This window comes from Lutjanus erythropterus, chromosome 5 (assembly GCF_056507025.1).
Source record: "Lutjanus erythropterus isolate fLutEry1 chromosome 5, fLutEry1.hap2, whole genome shotgun sequence".
Lineage (NCBI taxonomy): Eukaryota > Metazoa > Chordata > Actinopteri > Lutjaniformes > Lutjanidae > Lutjanus > Lutjanus erythropterus.
Window position 1 is genome coordinate 9060275 of NC_139321.1, and position 20978 is coordinate 9081252.

Genomic DNA, 20978 nt, shown 5'->3' on the forward strand with positions numbered 1-20978 from the left:
AAAGACAGCATTGTAGCTTTTCATAAATGGCAACAAAAAGGAAGCATTAAGCAACACTGTTGAAAATACAGACTCTTATTTATTTATGTTTCTGTTCACCGTCGGGGCCTGGTGTGTGCACGTAAATAAAGCCCGAAAATTGGTCATTTGAGAGCCCAGCTGCAGGCTGAGGAATAAAACCAAATGACCTGTGCTAGGATCTGGTTGGTTGCCTAAGCCAGCACTGCTTTACTGTACTTCCACTGTGCTGGTTGCGAGTGTACTGAGCGTGCTCGCTGGTGTCATCATTCATCAGAGGTCTGTCAGCCACCTGCAGCCCGAAACACTGGGAGGTAAGAACAGTAGTGCCTTTACCATCCTTCCAGAGTTTTCTGAGTGCTGCATTTGCATACGATGCTTGTAGGATATCTGTATCATGTCTCTTTGGGAACAGAGTATATTTAGATTTTTATTGTAACATTTTTGGTGAGGCTAGTCACGTCATCTGAGAGACGCTGTGGTTGACTATAAGCCTCCTCACCTACTCTGATCCAGAGATTTTCAATTTTTTTCTCTGGCAAGGATCCCTTATAAGACAAAAAAATATGCCCCTTCATGTGTCCTTTGGAATAATTTGTCGTAGCCTTTTTTTTTTTACACATTTATTTAGTTATGTTAAAGAACAACGGTGAATAGATCAGAAAAATGTTATGCATGTATTAAAATATTTGCAACATGTCAAAGCTGAATACCCATTAATGGGTAATATGTGGGTGGTGCATGCATGATTGGTGGGAGGAAGATTTATATATATTTACTGAGTTAGACTAGAAATATGATCTATCAACTACTTTATGTTTAAACCTTCAAATATCTATATTCAGGAAATAAAGATTTTTTACATGTAACTGTGTTAACTGTGTAACAAATCATGATAATTTAAATGAATGAATCTGAAAACTTTTCATGCCCCCCCCCCCCCCCCCTGGCAGAGCACCATGGACCCCTGAGGGCACGGTGACCCCTAACTGCTCTAATCAACCATGATGCTCACTGGGTGCCACAGATGTGGAACTCACTATAAAGGGGGGGATGGGCTGGGATAGGAACATCTACAGCTCCACCTGTCCTCTGAGCTAAAGTGATTTTACATTCTCACTGCTTCCACGCCACGAGAGTTCAAAAGCAGAACATCGGATTGAAATGCAAAACTCTGCAGTGAAACGATATTTGGGTGCAGGCTTGTTTGGCATTCTGTGTTTCTCAGCACCTTACTTCCTGTTGATAGGTCAATTCCTACCATCAAAGACTTCATAGACTCCACCTGATACAGCGCTATCCTGTAAAACATTCACTAACAAGCTCACCATCTAAAATATACGACTGCACACGGGCACACATGTGGACGTTCGCACACACAACAGGTCTCAGGAAGCAGGTGTTTTCACATGCCTGGAGGGAGGAAGGGGATGGAGCAACTAGGGGGGAAGATGAGGTGAGGGAGCGAAGAGAGAGCAGTGGGGAAGAGAAAAAAAAACTTGATCTGAGGAGAGGAGAAAACAGACATGGAAGTGATGGAGGGAGGGATGACGAGCTCTGAGGTCAGGAAGAAGGGGGGAGGCGGAAGGAGAGGGTGAATGAGGAACAAGTACAAGGAGCGTGGGGATTGCATAATACGTGTATGTGATGGAGGGTTTTCTCTGACGCCGCATGTGGTGTAGCAGGGAGCCAGGGAGGTCAGAGGCAGAAAGTTAAGCTAAATAATGTACACAAGAAGTGGCAGCTGCCAGAAAAATCCAGCCCATCTTTCACAGAGGCCTGCAGGATACATTCTAACTAGCAGAACACTGTACAGGCAGTTAGCTTCTGTCTCATTGTTTTAGGGCAGGAACGAAGTGACCACAGCTACGGCTATATATTCTGTTCAAGGTACAAATCCTCAATTAACATATATTTAGATCACTGCAGTTGTGCAGTTTTAAATTTACAATAAAATAAAATTTCACAAAAAGCCCCAAATATTCTATCTTAAAATCAATTCCTACTATTCATTGTTTTCCACTTGAGGGATCTTTGTCGCTACAAGATTTCCTCTGAGCTCCTAAGAAGTCTAGAAGGACTGGATTACAGTAAATGCTACATATAAGTGTGATATCTATTCATAGTTTTAAATGTAAATGTAGATGCTTCCCTTTTTTCCTGGGATTCTCCTGTACTTTTCCCTTCTCTCCCACAGTCCTCCGATTTAGATATTTTCCTGCAAATCTCGTATTTTTTAAAAAAAATTCCCCAAAAAAGGGAAGGCATAGCCTGTTTTTGATGTCTCTGCAACCTTTCCCTCTGCTAAAGCAAGTGACAGTATGTAGAACCTTAGCTGTAACATCTAGTAACAAAAAGTCATTCAATCAAACGATACCTGCTAACACCAGAAGAATAAGAAGAAACTACATTGGCCTTTCAGCACATTCCTGCTACACATTAACATTATTGCTAAATTGATTAAGCCAAGATTGGCCTGTGAACAGGAGAGCTGCTGTTTTTATGAACAAAAAGCAACTTACTCCAAACAGGTCTCATGAACCACTGAACACAGAAACAATCAATTGCTATCTGTTGAGAAATATAAATGTTTTAGAGCTTCTTATCCAGAAAAACTGCAGCTCCTCCATTTACTTTTACTTGTTCATGGGCCAGTTGATGTTGACGCACGATTCAAAGGTCAATGCAGCGGCTGCGTATATATGTCTATGAAAAGAAATAGAAGAAAAAAGAAGAAGAACTGTGAGAACGCAAGCAAGGATGAACACGAGAAGGATGGGGTGCCTGCCAAAAAGGCTAAAAGTTTGTGCAAGTATCTAACCAAATGGGAGGAGGCTTACCCGTACTTAATGAAGAGCAAATTCAGACAAAGTCATGCTTTTTGTAAAATATGCCACACGAATTTTAGTGGAGGGAAAAGCGATGTGAGTCAGCATGACAAATCTGCTGAGCGTAAGTGCGCTAAGTCACTTAATGTAGGAACTAGTTAACTCAATCCTTGCTGCACTGATATTTTAAAGCAAGTGGTTGCACAGCGGTGATTTCAGGATTCACTGTGTGTACCTTTGTCTAAATGTACCAGCCGGTACACACTACATGCTTGAGCAGTGAGTGTGCATGGAGTCACTTGTTGGTTTTTATTTTGCCCATATGAACAGGTTAGAGCAGCCACTCATACTGCATGTGCAGCACTGCTCACGTGCATGTTGTGCAGCTGCAGCCACACCTCAGCTAAAGATTCACAGTTTTGCCATAGAGAAAATGATTCATTGGCTGTCATATTGACATTATATCAACAACAAGATGTTCACTACATTTTCATTGTCTATATCTAAAGAATATGTCATGGACAAACCAGATGCAGGGCAGAATTCTTTTTTCTTCCTCTCTTTTCTCTTTCTCCCTTCACCCCTCCCTCTTTCTCTGAAGGAGGGGGAAAATCACTGATTGCCTTCTAGATTCAGCTGTTTTCTTCTCTTCAAAACTCTTCTGCAATCTCAGTGTAGAAAGATAGGGCTTTCAGCAGCTACCCCGCAACAATGCAGCCTGTGTGGACACCACAGGCGTGCCAGCCACAGCAGTTCAGCGAGGTAGCCACCTTGTACGGCGACGTGCAGGTAGTCTGAAGCAGCTGAATTAGTATGTGGACGCTGGTAGAGGTAATAGAGTGGCTTGGGGAGGGCTGCCAGAAAACCAGTGTTTACAGGTTTGTGAAGGGGTACTTAAACACTCCTTAAGTAAATATGAAAAAAGTACTAGAAAGGCATTTGAGTACAACAAAGAGTATAGTGCGTCTTTCAGATAATTTCATCAGGATGCTGCCTTTACCTGCTCCTCCAGCTGAAGTCAGAATTATGGTAACTGGAGATATTGCTGGATATTGCAAGACGCTTTCCTTCATTGTAGATGCAACAGAAGATGATGAATGTATACTCTACAGTATTTGTGGGGAAGTTCGAACTGAGGCAGATTGAGTCGGCGCAGTTTCGAAGACACAGACAATTTATGCAAAACACACATGATCCCCCTGACAACAGCCGGCAGATATTAGCTTGTATGTTGACAAAGCGGAAGGATGACAACCCTTAATCAGGTCTGAATAATGTATTGGCACCTTGGATGAGTGTAAATACTTGCCAGCCTGGCTTCCTCTCTTTTTGGACCCTAATGTCAATGTTGGTTACATCTGTAGAACAATTTTCGCCAGTGTTCGAGCTCAGCATGAATATATAACAGCAATGTGCAAAGCAAGAGCCACATTATGCTTCATTGCGAATGTACGTAGGATTAAACAATTATCTTTTTTTTTGTTCATCATCAATCATTTTTGTATTTTATGAACTGCTGCTACTTCGGTTATTAAATCAGTCTACTTAAATTTTATGGCAATCTGCCAATTAGGTTATTAGATATCCTGTGTGGAAGGTTTTGGTGCAGGGGAGAGCTGATGCAGTACCCATAATGTGATGTAGCCTGTTCCAATTCCAACTTTCTCTGCTGAAAACAAAAATATTAAGTGCCTTTTTTATACAAAAGTTTAATTTCACAAAAACCCACTGGTGGCAAGAGCACTGAACATCTATACTCAAGTAGAAAGACTATTACATTAATGAAATATTACAAGTAAAACTACTGGTGTCAAAAATACTTCAAAAACTTCTCAGAGTATTAGTTGCTTTTTTAACACTGGTGCATTATCAATTGCATGCGTTCAATCAAAAGGGGTTTCTGTTTCTCCAAATCCTCAGTCTCAAGCTGCTCTGGTCAGTGTTTACAGTCGCCTCTCCCAACCTGTAAATGCTGCAGCATTTTTAAATTTTTTTGTCCACATGTCATGGTTTTCATAGACCTGTCTGCAAATGTAGGTGAAAGGTTTGGATTTTAATTCTACTCAGATTAAAAGTAATGAAGTAGATTACAAGGTGCAATGCATACCTAAGTAAGAGTAAAATTACAGACTTAAAAAAGCGCTGCAGACAAAAATAGGTGACTTAATTACAGTAGTTTAAGCGGTTGTAAATCATTACTTCATTGATTACAAACCTGCAAAAACATCACACATTTGCCACAGAGACTGCAAAAAGATATATGAAGAATCTACTGTAGATCTGGGAACATGTCGAGAAACTTCCACCTGCCACACTACACACTGTCAGGACCCGGGCCCCTCAACTTCTCTACACTGCAATATATTGTAGGGAGTAGAGAGTAATGAGACTGTAATGAGACATGGAAATATGCAATGCCAGGCTATTATAGTCAGGCAGAAAGTTAAAGTTGAACAAAAAAAACAGAAAGTGAAAGTTAATAGTTGAATGAATACACATAAAAATCTCTCTGTGCCAGACAACTATAACACATTTTAGCCTGTGGGGTTTCTGCTCCAAGACGGTGCTGTCAGATAATAAGGGATCATCATATTACCCAACACAAGGTGACATTCTTCCGTGTTGACTCAAGACCAGAAAAGTCTTTACCCTAATATAAACCTGTCAAGGAGCCATGAAAACAAACACTGGATTACACAAACGGTGGAAGGTGATGACTGTGGGTAAAAGCACCTAAGCAGCCTGGGAAAACTATCACAAATGATACAACTGATGCTGGATAACAAGCACCGGAGTGCCTTAGGCCTTAAATAGTCTCATAACAAAAATCACTGCGTGTTGTGACATTACCGAAACATCCACCAATAAATTCCCACTGTCCTACTGTGGCAGCAGCATAACATAGTTGGGATGATGATGGAAGGATAGAAATACCGGCCTTGATGAGGTATAAAACAGAATGTGCTCCGGGAAAGCACAAATCTGTACATGCACAGGCACGCGTGATCTGACAAAATATAGATGTGGAGATACTGTAAAACAGGACACACCAGTGAGTAGGAGAATTAACACACAGCACTGTTCCTCCAGTCCCTGGGAACATGCAGCCATCTGAAATAAAAGTGGCTTCTGTAGGGAGCAAAGGAAACCCTCTTAACAGTTATATAAGAGAAAGGGCCCTGAGCCTAGCTGTCTTTCTCTCTAGCGCACGCAAAAACATGCACGCACCACATAAGCATGGAGTTGCACGCCTGTGCATACGACAACAACGGCACACGCGCACACCTGACAGGCAGAGAAACCCAGTCTTTGGAAGAAACAGCCCAGGGAGGCTCTGACACAACCACCTGCTCGGATTCAGTCAGCGGCACTACTATTTATCAGAGCCCGCTGCATCCTACAAAACAGTATTAGCTGGTGGCTGCAGTAAGTCACAGCGGATACGTGCCTGTACTTTGGCATGGGGACGATGTCGAACGAACACTGATAAAAGATTCTAGGTCGCCTGTGGCTCAGATTGTAGACTGTACATACATGCGGTTATTTTGAGGGAGACCTATTCCCATGGTTTGTCTCACAGGACCCTAAAATAAAGCCCGGGGTGAAGCAAATGCCACACATTCAGAGTGTGTTTGACAGAGATATCACTAGCCGGTGCTATTCATTCCTCACCAAATAATGAGGTCGTCAATGCAGTGACTCATACAGCCTGACAGATGAATTCTGAATACATCAGGGGAGCATGTGAAGTGTGTGTATGTGTGTCAGAGTGTTGTGAAGAGCGTGTATCATAGGGCCTGAGGCCTAAGAGGCAGATACAAACAGAAAAGATGTGGTTAAATTAACATATGAGCACTGGTGCTCCCCACATGTGTATTAAAGTGTGCGCATAAGTGTCCTTTTTCATCACTGCCCTACTATTTTCCCAACTAGCCACTGCCTGCTGACTCATGCATTCATAATAAATAGATAGCATTGCATAATATGATTATGACCAGACAGACCTAGGTTAGCCCAAACTTAATCATATAAGATTTCTGTTGAAACTCTTAATCTGCGTGAAGTCCTTAATAAGACAGTCCCCCTTTCTGACAAGTTGTCAGCAGAGCTTCGGGCACAGCATTAGTAACACACAGGAAACTGTCCTCTCATCTGCATAGGAATTAACAAAGAGTTCGAGAGAGGAGGAGAGGAGAGGAAAAGAGGAGAGGAGAGGAGAGGAGAAGAGAGGAGGAGAAGGGAGAGGAGAGGCAAGGAGAGAGAGAGGGCAGTGACTGGGGGGGAGAAATCCATTTAAATGAAAGGGAGAAGAGAGGCGTCAGCATTAGCAGTTAATCCACTGCAGTGAGAATGCTTTCTCTCTGCCTGCGGCCTCTAGGCTCCAGTAGTCATCCTAACAGGAGGACTGTAACGTACACTGCACCGTATCACAAACATCAGATCCCATCCTGACATGAGAGCCGTACCAAATAAACAATGCATGACTTACCAGATATAAGACTGCAACACACAGATTTAATGTAGACGCATCATCCATCCATGTGACTGCACTACAGCTGCGTTACCATGTTATGTCATATTGTGCGTATACAGTATATAAATATATATACTGTATGTATATTTATATGCTACCTACATGCCCAAGATGCAGTCATAAATCCCAGCATTTGAGCTCGCTACAAATGAACTTCCCTCGCCATTCAAACACACACACACACACACACACACACAAGACATTTCCAGTGTGATGAGTCCACGTTCCCTACCCCAGGGGAGGGCCACGACACAAAAGTGCACATACAAAAGGGAGCATCTCTCTCTTCCCCTCTCTGTTTCTCTCCCACCCCTTTTTCTCTCTCTCACCCACACACTTTCTCTATTTAGCTCACACTTAAAAAGGCTGCCTAAAGATAGAAGCAAGAAGATGAACAGGAGCCAGCGAGTGTCATGGCAACAACGTGCAGCGGCTCCCAAACACTATTTAGACCGGCAAGAAAAAGTTATAATCAAAGCCTAAATGCCGTAGTATCACCTCCTCAAAGACACAGTTTACTAAATTTCAATGCAAAAGACTGCCAGGACTGAAAGCCCGCGGCTCACAATTCAACAGTTGAGTAGACGGCAGATCTCATGAAAACTGACTATTTATTATACTACAAATGTTGTGGTTAATCCTCTCTGACTCCTTATAAACAGTTTGAATTTCAGTCTATTGTGGAAAAGCTCTACACAGTGTTGTAAACACTGTGTACACTCATTCTTACACTACATTGAACACATATTTCAGTTGCATTTTATTTTACAGTACATTCATAAGACGCGACAAGCTGCGCTTTGTATTAAATTAGACAAAAACTAGAAATAATATGTTCTTTATTAGACAGTATTAGACCCTTATTAGACTTTCTTAGAGGGTAATAAAGGACACATTACAACAGATCTCCACATACTTTTAAATGTAGCAGATATGTGATTTCACCTTAATTTTAATGTGTCCCAAATTAACTTCTAATTAACACTAATAAGGGTCTATAGTAGCACACTGTAAAATAAAGTTCAGCCCATATTTCTTGTTTTTAATGAGGATATACTTCTTTAATACTAAATGCAAATGCATATGTAATTAATAAGGTAATCGTTTTGAATGAAAAGTGCAATGAAAGAAAATAAAATGAAACTTTGCATGTGGGAGTCAGCAGAGGTTCAATTTAGTCTGATAAAATAATTATGTAAATGGTGTTAAGCCCTGTGCATTGCAGTTCTGTAGGTATAGATGTTGGACACAGCCCCAGAAATGTTCACAACCCCGTCAGGATGTTTCAGAGAAACTCTGCATCTCCTTCCACTAGAATCCCCCCGAGGCCACTTGCACATCAAAGCAGCGATTCTGAAATGCCTGGTTTCACTTCCTGAGTAGTATTACTTTGACGTACTCTGAAGCTAATTTTACACAACTGACAAAGACACGTTACACCTCTCACAGATTCGAGCGCACCAGGTATATGAAAACGATTTAATGTCGTTCCTCTTTCTGCTGTGAAAGTCAGTCCGTTTGTCTGCGTGTGCTCTCGTCAGATTAAAAGAAAATATCTGAAATGCTGGCTGCCCAATTCAGGATGAGTAATGGCCTAAGAGTACTGGATGACATTAATCCACGCGGCCACCGTCCTCACGGATCAGTTCCTTCATTATCTGATGAAACATTGACCAGTGCTCTGTCATCTCCATATTACCAGTATCAGCGAGAGGTTATCTATCAGTCATACCCCTCCTCCATTATACATCCTGTTATCTCAGCTATATCTGCTCATATGTGCGACAGGTGAACAAACTCACTGTGACATGTTTGTGTGTATGTGTGTGTATAGGCACGTACAGTAATATCATACAGTAGTCCCAGTATTTGCTATAAATCTCTGCATGTGTTTTTTTGCATGGTACCACTTTACAATAAGACAGTACTTATAAATGATTAATAACTAGTTTATAATTGGGTTGAAAACACTTTATAAGTCTTTAATAAACAATTAGAAACAAGTCACAACCCAGTTTTAATACAATTTGGCACAATCCTGTTACTGCTTACTGCTGTACCAATTCAAGCCTGTCCAATACTGGGTTTTTGGACATGATTGTGATACTCATATTTGGGAGTAAAATAAATTCTATTATTGATATATTGGCTGATTTTCTTTATAGATGTGTATAAAATCCAGCATGACATCAGAACATCTATTACTAACTATTACTAATGAATTACTACCATGTACAAGTGGCAAAAGGGAGCCTTATTGTAAAGTGTAAGATGTTGAATGCTGAAAATGTCAAGGTAAACAACACTGCCAAAGCCTTACTGCATGAATTTTATAATCTGATATGTCAATTTGATGCCAAATGAAACGTTTTAACGATGAAGACATGCTGACGGTGGTTAAATGCTGGTAACTTATTAACAAATATGCAGTGAAGCTGACAGGTATAAATGCTGGCTGATGGAAAAGACGAAGTAATCTCAGTAAGCAATGAGATCTGAGGCTTAACAGAACAAAGAAATGTCAGTTCAAGACTTGGCCAGCCACAGATCACTGTCGCTCTTTTTATCCAAGATGTTGCAACAAGTGTTTACAACCTAATTATAAATCTTTATAAATAATCTGTAAGGGTAGTCTTATTGTTAAGTGGTAGGCTTTTAATTAACCACTCTAAAGAGCCTCACAGAATAAAGAGTAAAAGCAGTGACTACAGAAGATCAATCTGTCTCAAATGTGTGTGTGTGTGTGTGTTTATGAGGGTGTGTGTTGGACTCACAACGTTGACCTGCAGTGGTTCTGAACCAGGTCTCAACAGCCTCCTCCTCCTGCAGCTACCGGAGCCTCCAGACCGCAGGCGCACCGACGATGACGTCTGACCCATGTCTGCGGGGACAGACACACGCAGACGGACGGGCAAACAGATGATCAATTTAACAAACACACATCAATCAACTGTCTGCATATTGATATAGAATAAAAATATGAAATGGTACCTGACTGTGGCAGTAGCAGCGCCAAGGCAGTGAGAGTGCTGGGGGGCAGCGGCAGGGAGCGACACCGCTGGATAGAGACCCTGAGTGGGGGCTCTAGCGGTGACACACCCAGGGGGCGAGACAAGGCCTAGAGGGAACTGAGTAGTTAGGGCATCTCCTATATTCCATACAGGGTTATGTCGTTGCACACACAAGGTTGAATGCACACATTACCCTGCCCTTCATGTTCAAAAAAATTCTTCCTTACTGCCTTGTCCCCCTTTTTTTTTTGCAGAGAATTTAAGTATTTCACATTCAGCAAGTCTATTCTGGTGCATTGGTCGGTGTGCATGCCCTGCAGCAAACCATGAGAGACTATACATCATGCCAAGCAGGCGGTCTCTCAGGTTAAAATGAACTGACTCTGAGTTAGGGCAACGAGAGGTAGAGCTTATGGGAGCGATGAGGCAGAAAATTGGCCACAGAAAAAGACAGAGAGTGAGGGAGAGAGAAAGAGAAGCCACAAAGAAAGAAAGTGAAAGAAAGGGTGAGGGAAGAGAGAAAAAAGAGAAAGAGAAGGAGGTGAGCCGAGGGAAAAGCAGCATCCAGAAATACAGGCCTCTATAAATGGGGCAGAGCATGCATGCATTGTTGCAGCTAACAGTGAGTGGTGTATAAATACTGGGTTAGTACTGGGCTGCCCTTCAAAGTGTGTAGTGTGTGTTTGATTCATTATGGGCTTGGGCTATATTTATCAGTGAGTTGGTAGAGACTACTAGTGAGACTCTGCCCTCCTGCTTTCATTTTTCCAACATCAGGATGTGATGTATTTATGTCTGAGGGATATAAATACATTTAAACTGAACAAAAATGTGTGTTTTGATATTTATGGGAGTGCTTATTTGTCATTTTTATGCGTGTTTACTTTCAGTGAAATTATGTATAAATGCCTGTTTGACATCTTACTCTGTGGTGCAGCTCCGTGGACTGAGTCTCCCTAGTAACACTGGTCTCTATGACAGAGCAAGGCCTGGAGCGAGCAGCCATCCGTCTCTGCCCCGGAGAGTGTTGCATGGTGGGAGCGGGCCTGCGTCTCGGTCGGCACAGTGAGCCAACCTCACTATAATGGCTGTAGAGATCTCGGTCGGGGTTGGGCCTCCACAGGTCCAGTACAGCTGAGGCCGGGCGAGGACGAGGGCGCAGGGGCTTGTGAGGTACAGAGGTCTTCTCTGTGCTAGAGTGGGGCACGGCTGCGCACGGCTGTCTTACACTGCAGCCTGTCTGGCTGGCAATCTGCTCACACAGCTGTGATTGGCACAGATACTCAGGAGTTTGGCCCAGATAAAGGTGCAACAATGAATTTCTTGTGCAGGGAATTAGGAGGAATATCTCTAAAGATTCATAAAAATATACTTCGTGATTCCTTTTAAAAGATCCAACTCGCCATGAGCTCATGTTCCTAATTGCAATGCATCAGTAGATAGCCACAATTGCCAAGGCTGCCCCTTAAAGGGATAGTCTGGATTTTTATTATTACTGTTCAGTGTATTGCGTACAGTAGATGCTGGTTGGCACATGCCCAGTTTGAAGAAGAAGAGAGGGGCACCAGCATGGAAGCTAAGCAATGACCTGCTGAGGACAGGGTCAGCAACAGCAGGTATTTAAACTATTAAAAGAAAAAAAAATCAATATCAGTTTTATTGTATGCTATATTTAGAATATTGTCTCTGCTTTACTGTGCTGTCAGACAGTCTTTTTCCAACAGTAAATTGCGGTTATATGAGCCAAATATTGCTCTCTCCAAATCAACCACACTCCATAGACAAAATCAGTCATTTCACGTTGCAGAACACTGGAGTTGCTGGTCTAATGCTGCCTTGATTGGTTATTTTGTTTGATTTATAACGTGACTTTGGTGCTTTAAAGGGACAGTTCACTCCAAAATCAAAAATACATATTTCTCCGTTGGCCTTTTGCGCTATTTATCCACCTAGATTTTTTTGTTGTGTTTTTTGAGATATCAGCCATACAGATGTCTGTCCTCTCTCCAATATAAAGGGGACTACACTGTGCTCACAAACCACACACGCACAAAACAGCATTTGCAAAATTTTAAAAATTGTCTCTTTACAAAAATCACGACCCAGTTACTCAATGTAATCCACAGACCTCCTTGTGAGCAGTTTCATGTTGGAACTCCTTTCTTTCTGCAATAGAATCTACGAAAATTATTTTCTTTCTACTAGAAAGAAAGTAGATACTACATGAAACTGCACACAACCAGGTCTGTGGATCATTACTGGTTTTTGAATTCTTGAATTTTTCAGATGTTTGTTTTTTTCTTCTTTTTTTGGTGCTTGGAGTCCCTCAAGCCCAGTGTCATTTATTCCCATTATGTTTGAGAAAATGCAGCCAGTAATTCCAGAACTCAGCAACTTCAACAAAAAATCTGAATAAATAGCACCACAGGCCAGGAGAAAAATGCATTTTGGATTTTGTCGTGAACTGTGCCTTTAAAAGAACAGTTAAAATTCACAGAAAAACTGGAGAAAAACATAGCGTATACTTAAATTGATTGCTTGCTTCTCTGACCGGCATCTACTGTACAGAATACACTAACTATCAATAAGTACCTCATACAACCCTAGATCAAATAATCTGAACTATCCCTTTAATGGCGATTTAATTTCAGAGAAGAGGAAAAATAAAATAGACTGGTGGATTTAATGTGTAAACAGTTGGTGCTTAGGGAGGAGGATTTTCCTGGGATCATCATTCTCCTAAATTATCACAGGACTGCGCATTAACACCCTTCCCTAAACACAGATTCCCACAGCCCTTGCCCTTGCATAATAAACCCCTATGAAAGTGTGCTGAGTATTGAGATGTCACATCTCATTTTGTCATTAGGAGCTGGGGCTAACATGTCCTGACTCGTTGGTGTGACTAGGAGGGAGATGACTAATGCCTCCACTGGAGTGAGAAGGGAAGGGTGCCGTCATGAGGCGCAGACGTCACTGGGCTCTAGGGCTACCGCAGCCACACACACGGCCGGCTTTATGAGAAACAGGGTTTCCTTGCATGCTACACTTTTCCTGCCTACACAGGAAAGGACAAACTCCTCCGATGTGATGTTGTCCACCAGTGCAATTACTGACTGTTTCCTCCTCTCTCCAACAGATGGGGCAAAAGGACAACTGTAGAGTAGGTGCCCAAGTCATGTCCTCACAGGCTGGCTGGTGTCTTGAATGTTTTTGTTTCTCCCTGACAGTTAATAAACCACACCTAAGACTTAAATCACGACGAACTGAGTAACAGCTCTGGTACCTGTTACATTCTAATCTGTTGTTGATGATTTTAAGAAGCAAAAGAATGGCCATGGTTAAAACAGTTACATAAATGATATGTTGAGCAGTAATTACATGATGCATGCCTTTGGCAATGTTAATGATGTGGAAAAAGCCTGCAATGGAATGTGGTTATGGCATAAATGTGAGACACATTATACATGAAAATGCTGTAAATAGTACTTAGCAACACAAATGACTTATTTCTTTAACAAATGCATTCATTAAAATCCAGTGGCTCGTAGTTAGCAGAGCTCCCATTGTATTTAAAGTCACATACCTTAAATATTTCCTCTGTGGAATCTGATGCTGGCACACTATTGGTTGTGCTCTCTTTATCACCTTGTTGTGATTGGACAGTCACTTCCTGTATGTGGTGGGAGCCAGGTGGAGCATCCCTGGAATCCTGCTCATTTCCTGTCCGTCCCTCTACCTTTTCCTCTGGACAGAGACAGTTTAATGGATCCCTTTTGACCTCTGCTTCTTTTTTAGTCTCCGTGTTTGGACCTGACTGGGCGATATGATTCTCTACTACAGCTGTGGACCTGTGGTTTGTCTCTCTGTCTGGAAGTTCATCTGTCCCATCAGAACTCTTAAGGCCATTGACAGCTTGAGATCCTGGGCATGCCCTGAAGGCTTTCAGGACCACCGTAGGGGATCGTCCACCTGTCACAGGTGCTGGAGCCTCGCTGTCAAAGCTACTGGAATGTGAGGGTTTAGCGGTCACTGGTGATGATGGAGTAGGCAGGGATTTTGGGAGTCCGTCACTGTGGAGTGTCAGGGACACACTGTGAATGTTGTCCACTGTGCGCTGTGGGGCCCGTGGAGAGCTCATCTGAGTCCTCTCTCCCTCTGGAGGAGTGAAGGAGTGTGATGTTGTCCGCCATTTTCTGGCAGTCTCTGCTACACTGTTGAAAAACTTGAACAGACCACCAAAGTGCCCCTTATTGGTGTCCGACTGTTTCGGGGGCGGTGGTTGAAAGTCTCTGACGCTCTCAAAGTCTACAGAACCATAGTCTGAATCCATGGTCTTGTCCAAAGAGTGAAGCTCAGAGTCAAAGCTCCTCTCTGAGTAGACAGGATTGGCCTTACCCAAAAGAGAAATCCTCCTCAGGTAACTCCACACATCTTTGTGCCTCCTTCCTCTGGCCTGGTGAGTGCTCGGGCTACCTTTAATGCTGGGTTCCTCACAGCCTGCAGCTGTTTTGTTACAGTTGCTTGAGCTGTTTTGGCTTCTTTTAGTATAGCAAACTCTTTCTGGTGGTTTACAGCCATTCTGAGTCACAGCCTCTGCTATTACAGCCGACTGCTGGCCGTCTATAGGAGCTGTGAGGTCAATGTCTTCGAACGAGCAGTCAAATTCTGCCGTGTAGCCAGCGTACGAGTGCCTCTTGCCACGGTGTCTAAGCGTGCCCCTGCTGGACTGCTGAGGAGTGCCAATGTTGTGGCAGAAAGACTCCTCATCCACCAAGGAGCTGCTGAGCTTGGCAGTGGACAGTTTCCCCGTCTTCCCTCTAAACACAGAGGGGGATTTAAGCTTCTTGAAGGAGCGAACTTTGTCAGCAAACGAGAGTTTAGGGATGGAAGCCTCTCCGGGCAGGATCATGGAGTGGGGTCTGCGCTCCAGCTCCGAGGCAGCTCTCTTTCGGTTCAAGATCTTCCAGATGCCCCCCGTGGCGCGGGGCCTCCGGTTGACCTCCTGTCGGTCCTTGACAGGGGTCTGAGGAGAGGCAGCCTGGGTCTCCCCCTGCCCCTCTGCAAGCCCTGGCCCGGTCTCCTGAATATAAACACTGCTGGTCTCATTCTCCACATCCAGAGAAACATTAAACACTCGGTTGACAAACCCATTAGGGTTGTTGCTCTCAGGGGCAGGGTTGTCTGTCTGTTCCATCCTCTCTCATTCTACAGTGTCAGCTATCAGCTCCAATGGACATCATGTCTCGGGCCTCTCTCTCTCAAATACCTGGAGGAACAAAACCACATTTTTATTCAGGAGTTTGACATTAAACTGACGGCCTATCTTTTCATATCATGCTTATTCTGTCTTAACTTGCTCAGAATGCCTGTGGATGAACGACATAAATGCAAAAAGTATTACGTATATTAAATATTCTCAGTGGACGGTCAGTTAAATTTTGTCTGCACGGGAGGTCAAACGTTCAAGAATAATAGATATGTAGTGCTACTTAAACACTAAAACACAGTGAGAGCATCAGAGGTCTCATTTTGTGATTCTCAGACAAGGGCTTTTGTACCATGAGTCAACAGTCACAAACACCCACCGCCCCCCATATTTGGTCCACATTATCCAAAGTAATTATTTGAGACTCAGTCCCCCGTCCACCATTTAAACCAGGAGGCTGCGTTGTCATGGAAACACTCACTACAGAGATGTCTGGTTATTTCAGGCCTGCTCCGGCTGTGACATCATCATAGCTCAGATAAGCTCCTTCTGAGGAAGAAGATGCCGGGCAAGTGCTACACATGTTAATTACCCCCAGTTCATAATCCCTTTAATGTATAGAAGCCTGTTGTGTAATTGCGGCCTCCAGCATTACGTCTTTATTGTTACATGAGATCATCACCATAGATGTGTTTCAATCAAGCTGGCCTCTTCTGCAGAGTGTCACAATTTAATTTGTAAGCTTTTTCCTGATAAGCTTGTAAAGAAATAGCCTCTATCTGAAGAAAGAAGCCTACTCAATCAATACAAAAATGTAAAAATCTGTTTCTACAGTCACACATGTTGTAGCATGACTTATTTTAGCATTTAAATATAAATTGGCATCTCTTTAAAGTTACTTGACTGTAGACTTCTTCACAGCAGCCATTTTGACATGAAATATTAAGGTAAACACAGGTGTTACCAATGATGCCCAAAAAATACTGAATTTTTGGGGCTGATGCTGATACCAAAATTACAGAGTAAACAATTCTGTTACTCTGTATTTATATATATAAAGTCCAAAATGGCATGAGGGCAATGAAACCGCTAACTTTCTCTGGTATTTTTTAATAATCAGAAATAACTAGAAATAAAAAACACAAAAGAACAAGCTGAATTGATAAAAAAAAAAACTGCTGCAGATAAAAGTAAAAAAAAAAACAAAAAAAAAAAACACACAAACTGCGTTATATTCTGTAAAAAAAAAAAAAAAAAAAAAAAAAAGTGCAGATAGCAATATAGACCAATATATTAGTCTGGCTCTAAATTATATTAATTACGGTTCTATTCCATTCAGGTCAAACAGAGTCAGGGTGCTGTTATTGTGCATTGTTGACTCACTGGAAAAGCTCTGCCACACTAAATGGAACAGCACCTGAATTAGTATAGTAATACCTGTGTTTGGCCCACTATTTCAATATGGCAGCGTTGAAAAAGTTATTAAAAAGTACTTATTCTGGCACACCATACCAAACCATAATGTGACTTTTTTACTGTGAGCGTTTGTTATAATGACATAACACTACAAAAATACATACTTAAAAAAAATGTTTTTGCTGTCCAAACACTGTCACAAAACCTATGGTAACTATAGCAACTTGACTTCCACATATACTAGCAAAAACTGACAGTTTATAGTGTTTATAGTGTAGCTGTTTTAGTAAACAAACTGACAGGACAAACAGAGTCAGGGTGTTCCTATTGTGCATGTCTGCTCACTGAAAAGGCTTTGCCAGACTAAATGGGACCTTAATTATTATTATTATTAGTAACACCTGTGTAATATCCACTTATTCTGGTGACATTAATATGATTTTGTTTATATGTTGTAAAGCCTGATAGTCATAATGACACATAATAACAAAATACACGCATTTTTTTGTTTCCATACACTGTCACAAAACTTAGGGTATCTATAGCAACCTGTGCACGAGCTGAAACTGACAGTTTATTGTAGCTAACAGTGACCAAGTAAACTAAAAAGTTACGTTTCCTCGACAGTGACGGGGTAACTTCATGTTTGGGCTGGGCGTCAGAAAGTTACGTCTTTTTTTGTTTGTTTGTTTGTTTGTATAATGGCGACAATAAAATTGACATTAATGTTGCAACCGTTAAATCTCCGTTACAGTCGGGCATTAACGCGTCTTCAAACTGTCAGCCGAATTACGCGTCGTATGAAGATGAACTTATCAATAACTTCAGAAACTTGCACAAGCGAAAAATAAACCCATTTCCTCTCCTCTTACCGTAAAAAAAAAAAATTAAAGCTGTTAACTTACCCACATAAAACGTCCCCCCCTCCCAGTTTAAAAGGGCATCGTCGGTGCTGTCTTAAAGTCAGTGAAAACACCGCCTTTAACACCGGCTGTACGTATCCACTGGTACTCTGACGGGCTTAACTTATATCCATGAGTAAGGCTGAAGTTATGTTGCGGACAGCGACTCCTTTGTAGATCTCATGTGTGTTTGGTTCTTCTTCTCCTCTGAAAAACTTCGTCCGCTATCATCAAACTGAGAGAAACTCCCTGAGTTAGGGGACAGACCGGTGAACTCTTGCCCTGTAAGCTCCTGCAGACGCCGACACTCAGATTTGTGATAAAGCTCTCACGCAGACAGGACAACACACACACACACACACACACACACACACACACACACACACACACACGCCTAGCCTTCACACTCAGAATCACATAATTTACTATAATTATTTCAATTCAAAGTGTTGTAATAAATAGCAAGTTCAGAGCTGAGTTAGGTTTTTTTTTTTTTTTTGGTTAGAGCTTGCATTAGGGGAGACTGGGGACGGTTGCAACACTTTTTGCATTTCTCTCAGTGACTCAGATACTGTTTGGATGCATCACCGCATCTTTTTATATCAAACATGCATCTGTTTGCTAATTATCCAGTTATCCTATTATTATTATTCACTATATTTATTTTTTAACAAAATAAGTCAGATATTTAAACCGACCCTAACCCTTGGGACAGTTGCAACACAATCAATGGACAGTTGCAAAATATTAAAAATACATTAAATTTCACTAATTACCTTTTGCTTTGTGTCTCAATAGGCATAGTATACCAGAAATATGTATTATTTTACAATAATATTATAGTATTATCCATTTAGTATTTATTTACTTAATTTTGTTAGTTGTTGGACTATGATATGTCATGATATTGATATGTCTCCCATTATGGACACTGAATGGCTGGCTCCATCTTGCTTGTGGAGAGGACCAGGATGGAAAGGGTTAGGGTTAAATGAATCTTGAACTTTATTCTGTTGTCTGTGACAATGTCATATGTGCTCGTAGTGCTTTTACTTTTGTATTTGATCCTTTGTCAAATAAACTAAACAACACTCAGTTTATCCGTGAACATTTGACTATCTTCAGTCAATGTGCAGATGTTACAGCTGCTGTTCAATCTGTCTATATTTCAGTGTGAGACAGGAACAATTTGCAATGTGAGAAACTTTTATTAAATCTGTACATTTGTATTTGGGTAAATTGTCCTTTTAAGTGCCCCACAATGACTTTTTTGATATAGCTGCTTAGTCTGGGGACAGCGGGTTCAAAGTGTCCCCACCCTAACAGCCACGACAGAACATCATGTACTAGCTAGACACACTGACCTAGACACATGATGTCACGTGGTAGTCAATAAAATGATGATTAAAACTAAGTTAGCTTTGCTTAATTCATGCAAAAGGACAGGACAGTTTGACAAAAATACAGCTCATGAAAAAAACCTTTACTTTTTATCATAAACGCAGCATCAGATGTCAACTCTGTCTTCATGGTGGAGACACAGTCTAACCAAGCAGTATGAGCATCATCGCTCTAGCATGTTTCTGATTGGAGGAATGAGACTTGTTGCAGCCTCCCCCTGTTGCAACCATCCCGAGTTTACTCGATGTACATTTTTTAAAGGGAAAGTTCATCAATAAACATGCTGGCCAGCCTAAATAATAACCATAATAACCTAAAGTAACTAAACTTTAGACAGCAGAAGAAAAATAATGAACAACCTATTGCAACCGCCCCTGTTGCAGCCGTTCCCAGTCTACTCTATATTGACATAGGGATGTTTATTTTAATCCTGTTTTTATCCCTTAGATCATTAAAATCCTCAAGTATTCTCCAAAGCCATTATAGCATATATTTTTGATGTAAACTGAGGAGCTTTTTTTTCTGTCCTATTTGTTGGATGGATTTATACGGAAGCACTTCTAATTTCTAAAAGGAACATCAGTGAAAACAAGTGATTGACTGAACTCTGGTCTCACTAGCTGATCCTCCTTTGGGATTTGCGTTGAATGTGAAAATCCTTCTATTGAAATGACACAATGGGGGGAGAGGGAGCTCGGGGGGGGGGTGGAAACTGAAGGAATTCACAAAAACTAAACAGCTCCAGAGCCCCGTATAGCCGTGAAAGAGGAGATGGTGGAAGAAGGGGGCCTAAATTTAAACATTTCCTCTTTGTCCTGTTTTGGGCCCATTGTCATCGCATGGCGTTCTCCCTTCTGCACAGGAAGGAGTGGATCTGACATCAACGCTCTCAGGCTGACAATGCCAGGAAGTCTGTCTGACTGTATGTAAATATCTCTATGTGTCCACGCTTCCCTTGCTTGCCCGAGGAGCCGCTCTCCTTCGCCCTGGTCCTCTCCCCGGAGCAGCTTTAAGCACTTGAGGGTGTAGTAGTAGCAGTAGCAACATGGTGATTTACATGCTACGCTTCCCCCATAAGTCATCCACAACTGTCAGTGTGAATTACAGCGACCTCATCTTCAAATGACCTCAGCATCTTTAGCACAAGACCTAATGGGCTCTCTGTTATTTACATAGGCCTACATACAGTAACCTATATTTGTCTGTATCTGATTTTTGTGTTTTGTCGTTGCCTGTTTGTGACATTTTTCCTCATTCTTTTGCGTTGACTTACTGTTTGTTTCTCTCCTTCGCTTCTCCCCTTACTCACTCACTTCCTCACAACCCCGAGCAGTCTTCCTGTTGTCCCCCCTCCCCTCCTCCACCAGCTCCCCGTCACAAAAGACATCCTGGCTCAAACATGCCAAATGTTTCAGCTCAGATCTGGCTTATACAGACATAAAACTAACCTCTTATCTCTCGAAAATAAATTCATCCAAACAGCGTTTTGTATGACTGACAGAAAGCGTGAGGGGGGAAAAGAGAAAGAGGGTGATGAATGGAGGGAGACAGATTAGAGATTTATAGGCTCTCTACCAGCTGGGCCTGGTGTCTGAAATGATAAGTTTTGTTGACGTTTGGCGAGCTGCGAGCATTACAGCGGTTTGACTGTTGCCTATA

At 41.9% G+C, this 20978-nt stretch overlaps 1 protein-coding gene across 4 annotated transcripts in view; it reads right to left on the minus strand.

Moving 5' to 3' along the window:
- LOC146326431 (spermatogenesis-associated protein 13-like) overlaps positions 1 to 18219 on the minus strand; it is a 57753-nt gene extending 39534 nt beyond the window's left edge. For 3 of the 4 annotated variants that reach the window (XM_084718701.1, XM_084718700.1, XM_084718702.1), the window contains exons 1-5: positions 17922 to 18219; positions 13978 to 15660; positions 11317 to 11655; positions 10372 to 10498; positions 10155 to 10261 (exon numbers count right to left, since the gene is read on the minus strand). In XM_084718701.1, the coding sequence (XP_084574827.1) occupies positions 10155 to 10261; positions 10372 to 10498; positions 11317 to 11655; positions 13978 to 15588 (2184 nt within the window). In that variant the 5' untranslated portion in view covers positions 15589 to 15660; positions 17922 to 18219. The remainder of the gene's footprint in view (positions 1 to 10154; positions 10262 to 10371; positions 10499 to 11316; positions 11656 to 13977; positions 15661 to 17921) is intronic. The other variant, XM_084718703.1, reaches the window with a different exon arrangement.
- Positions 18220 to 20978: the final 2759 nt, after the last annotated feature.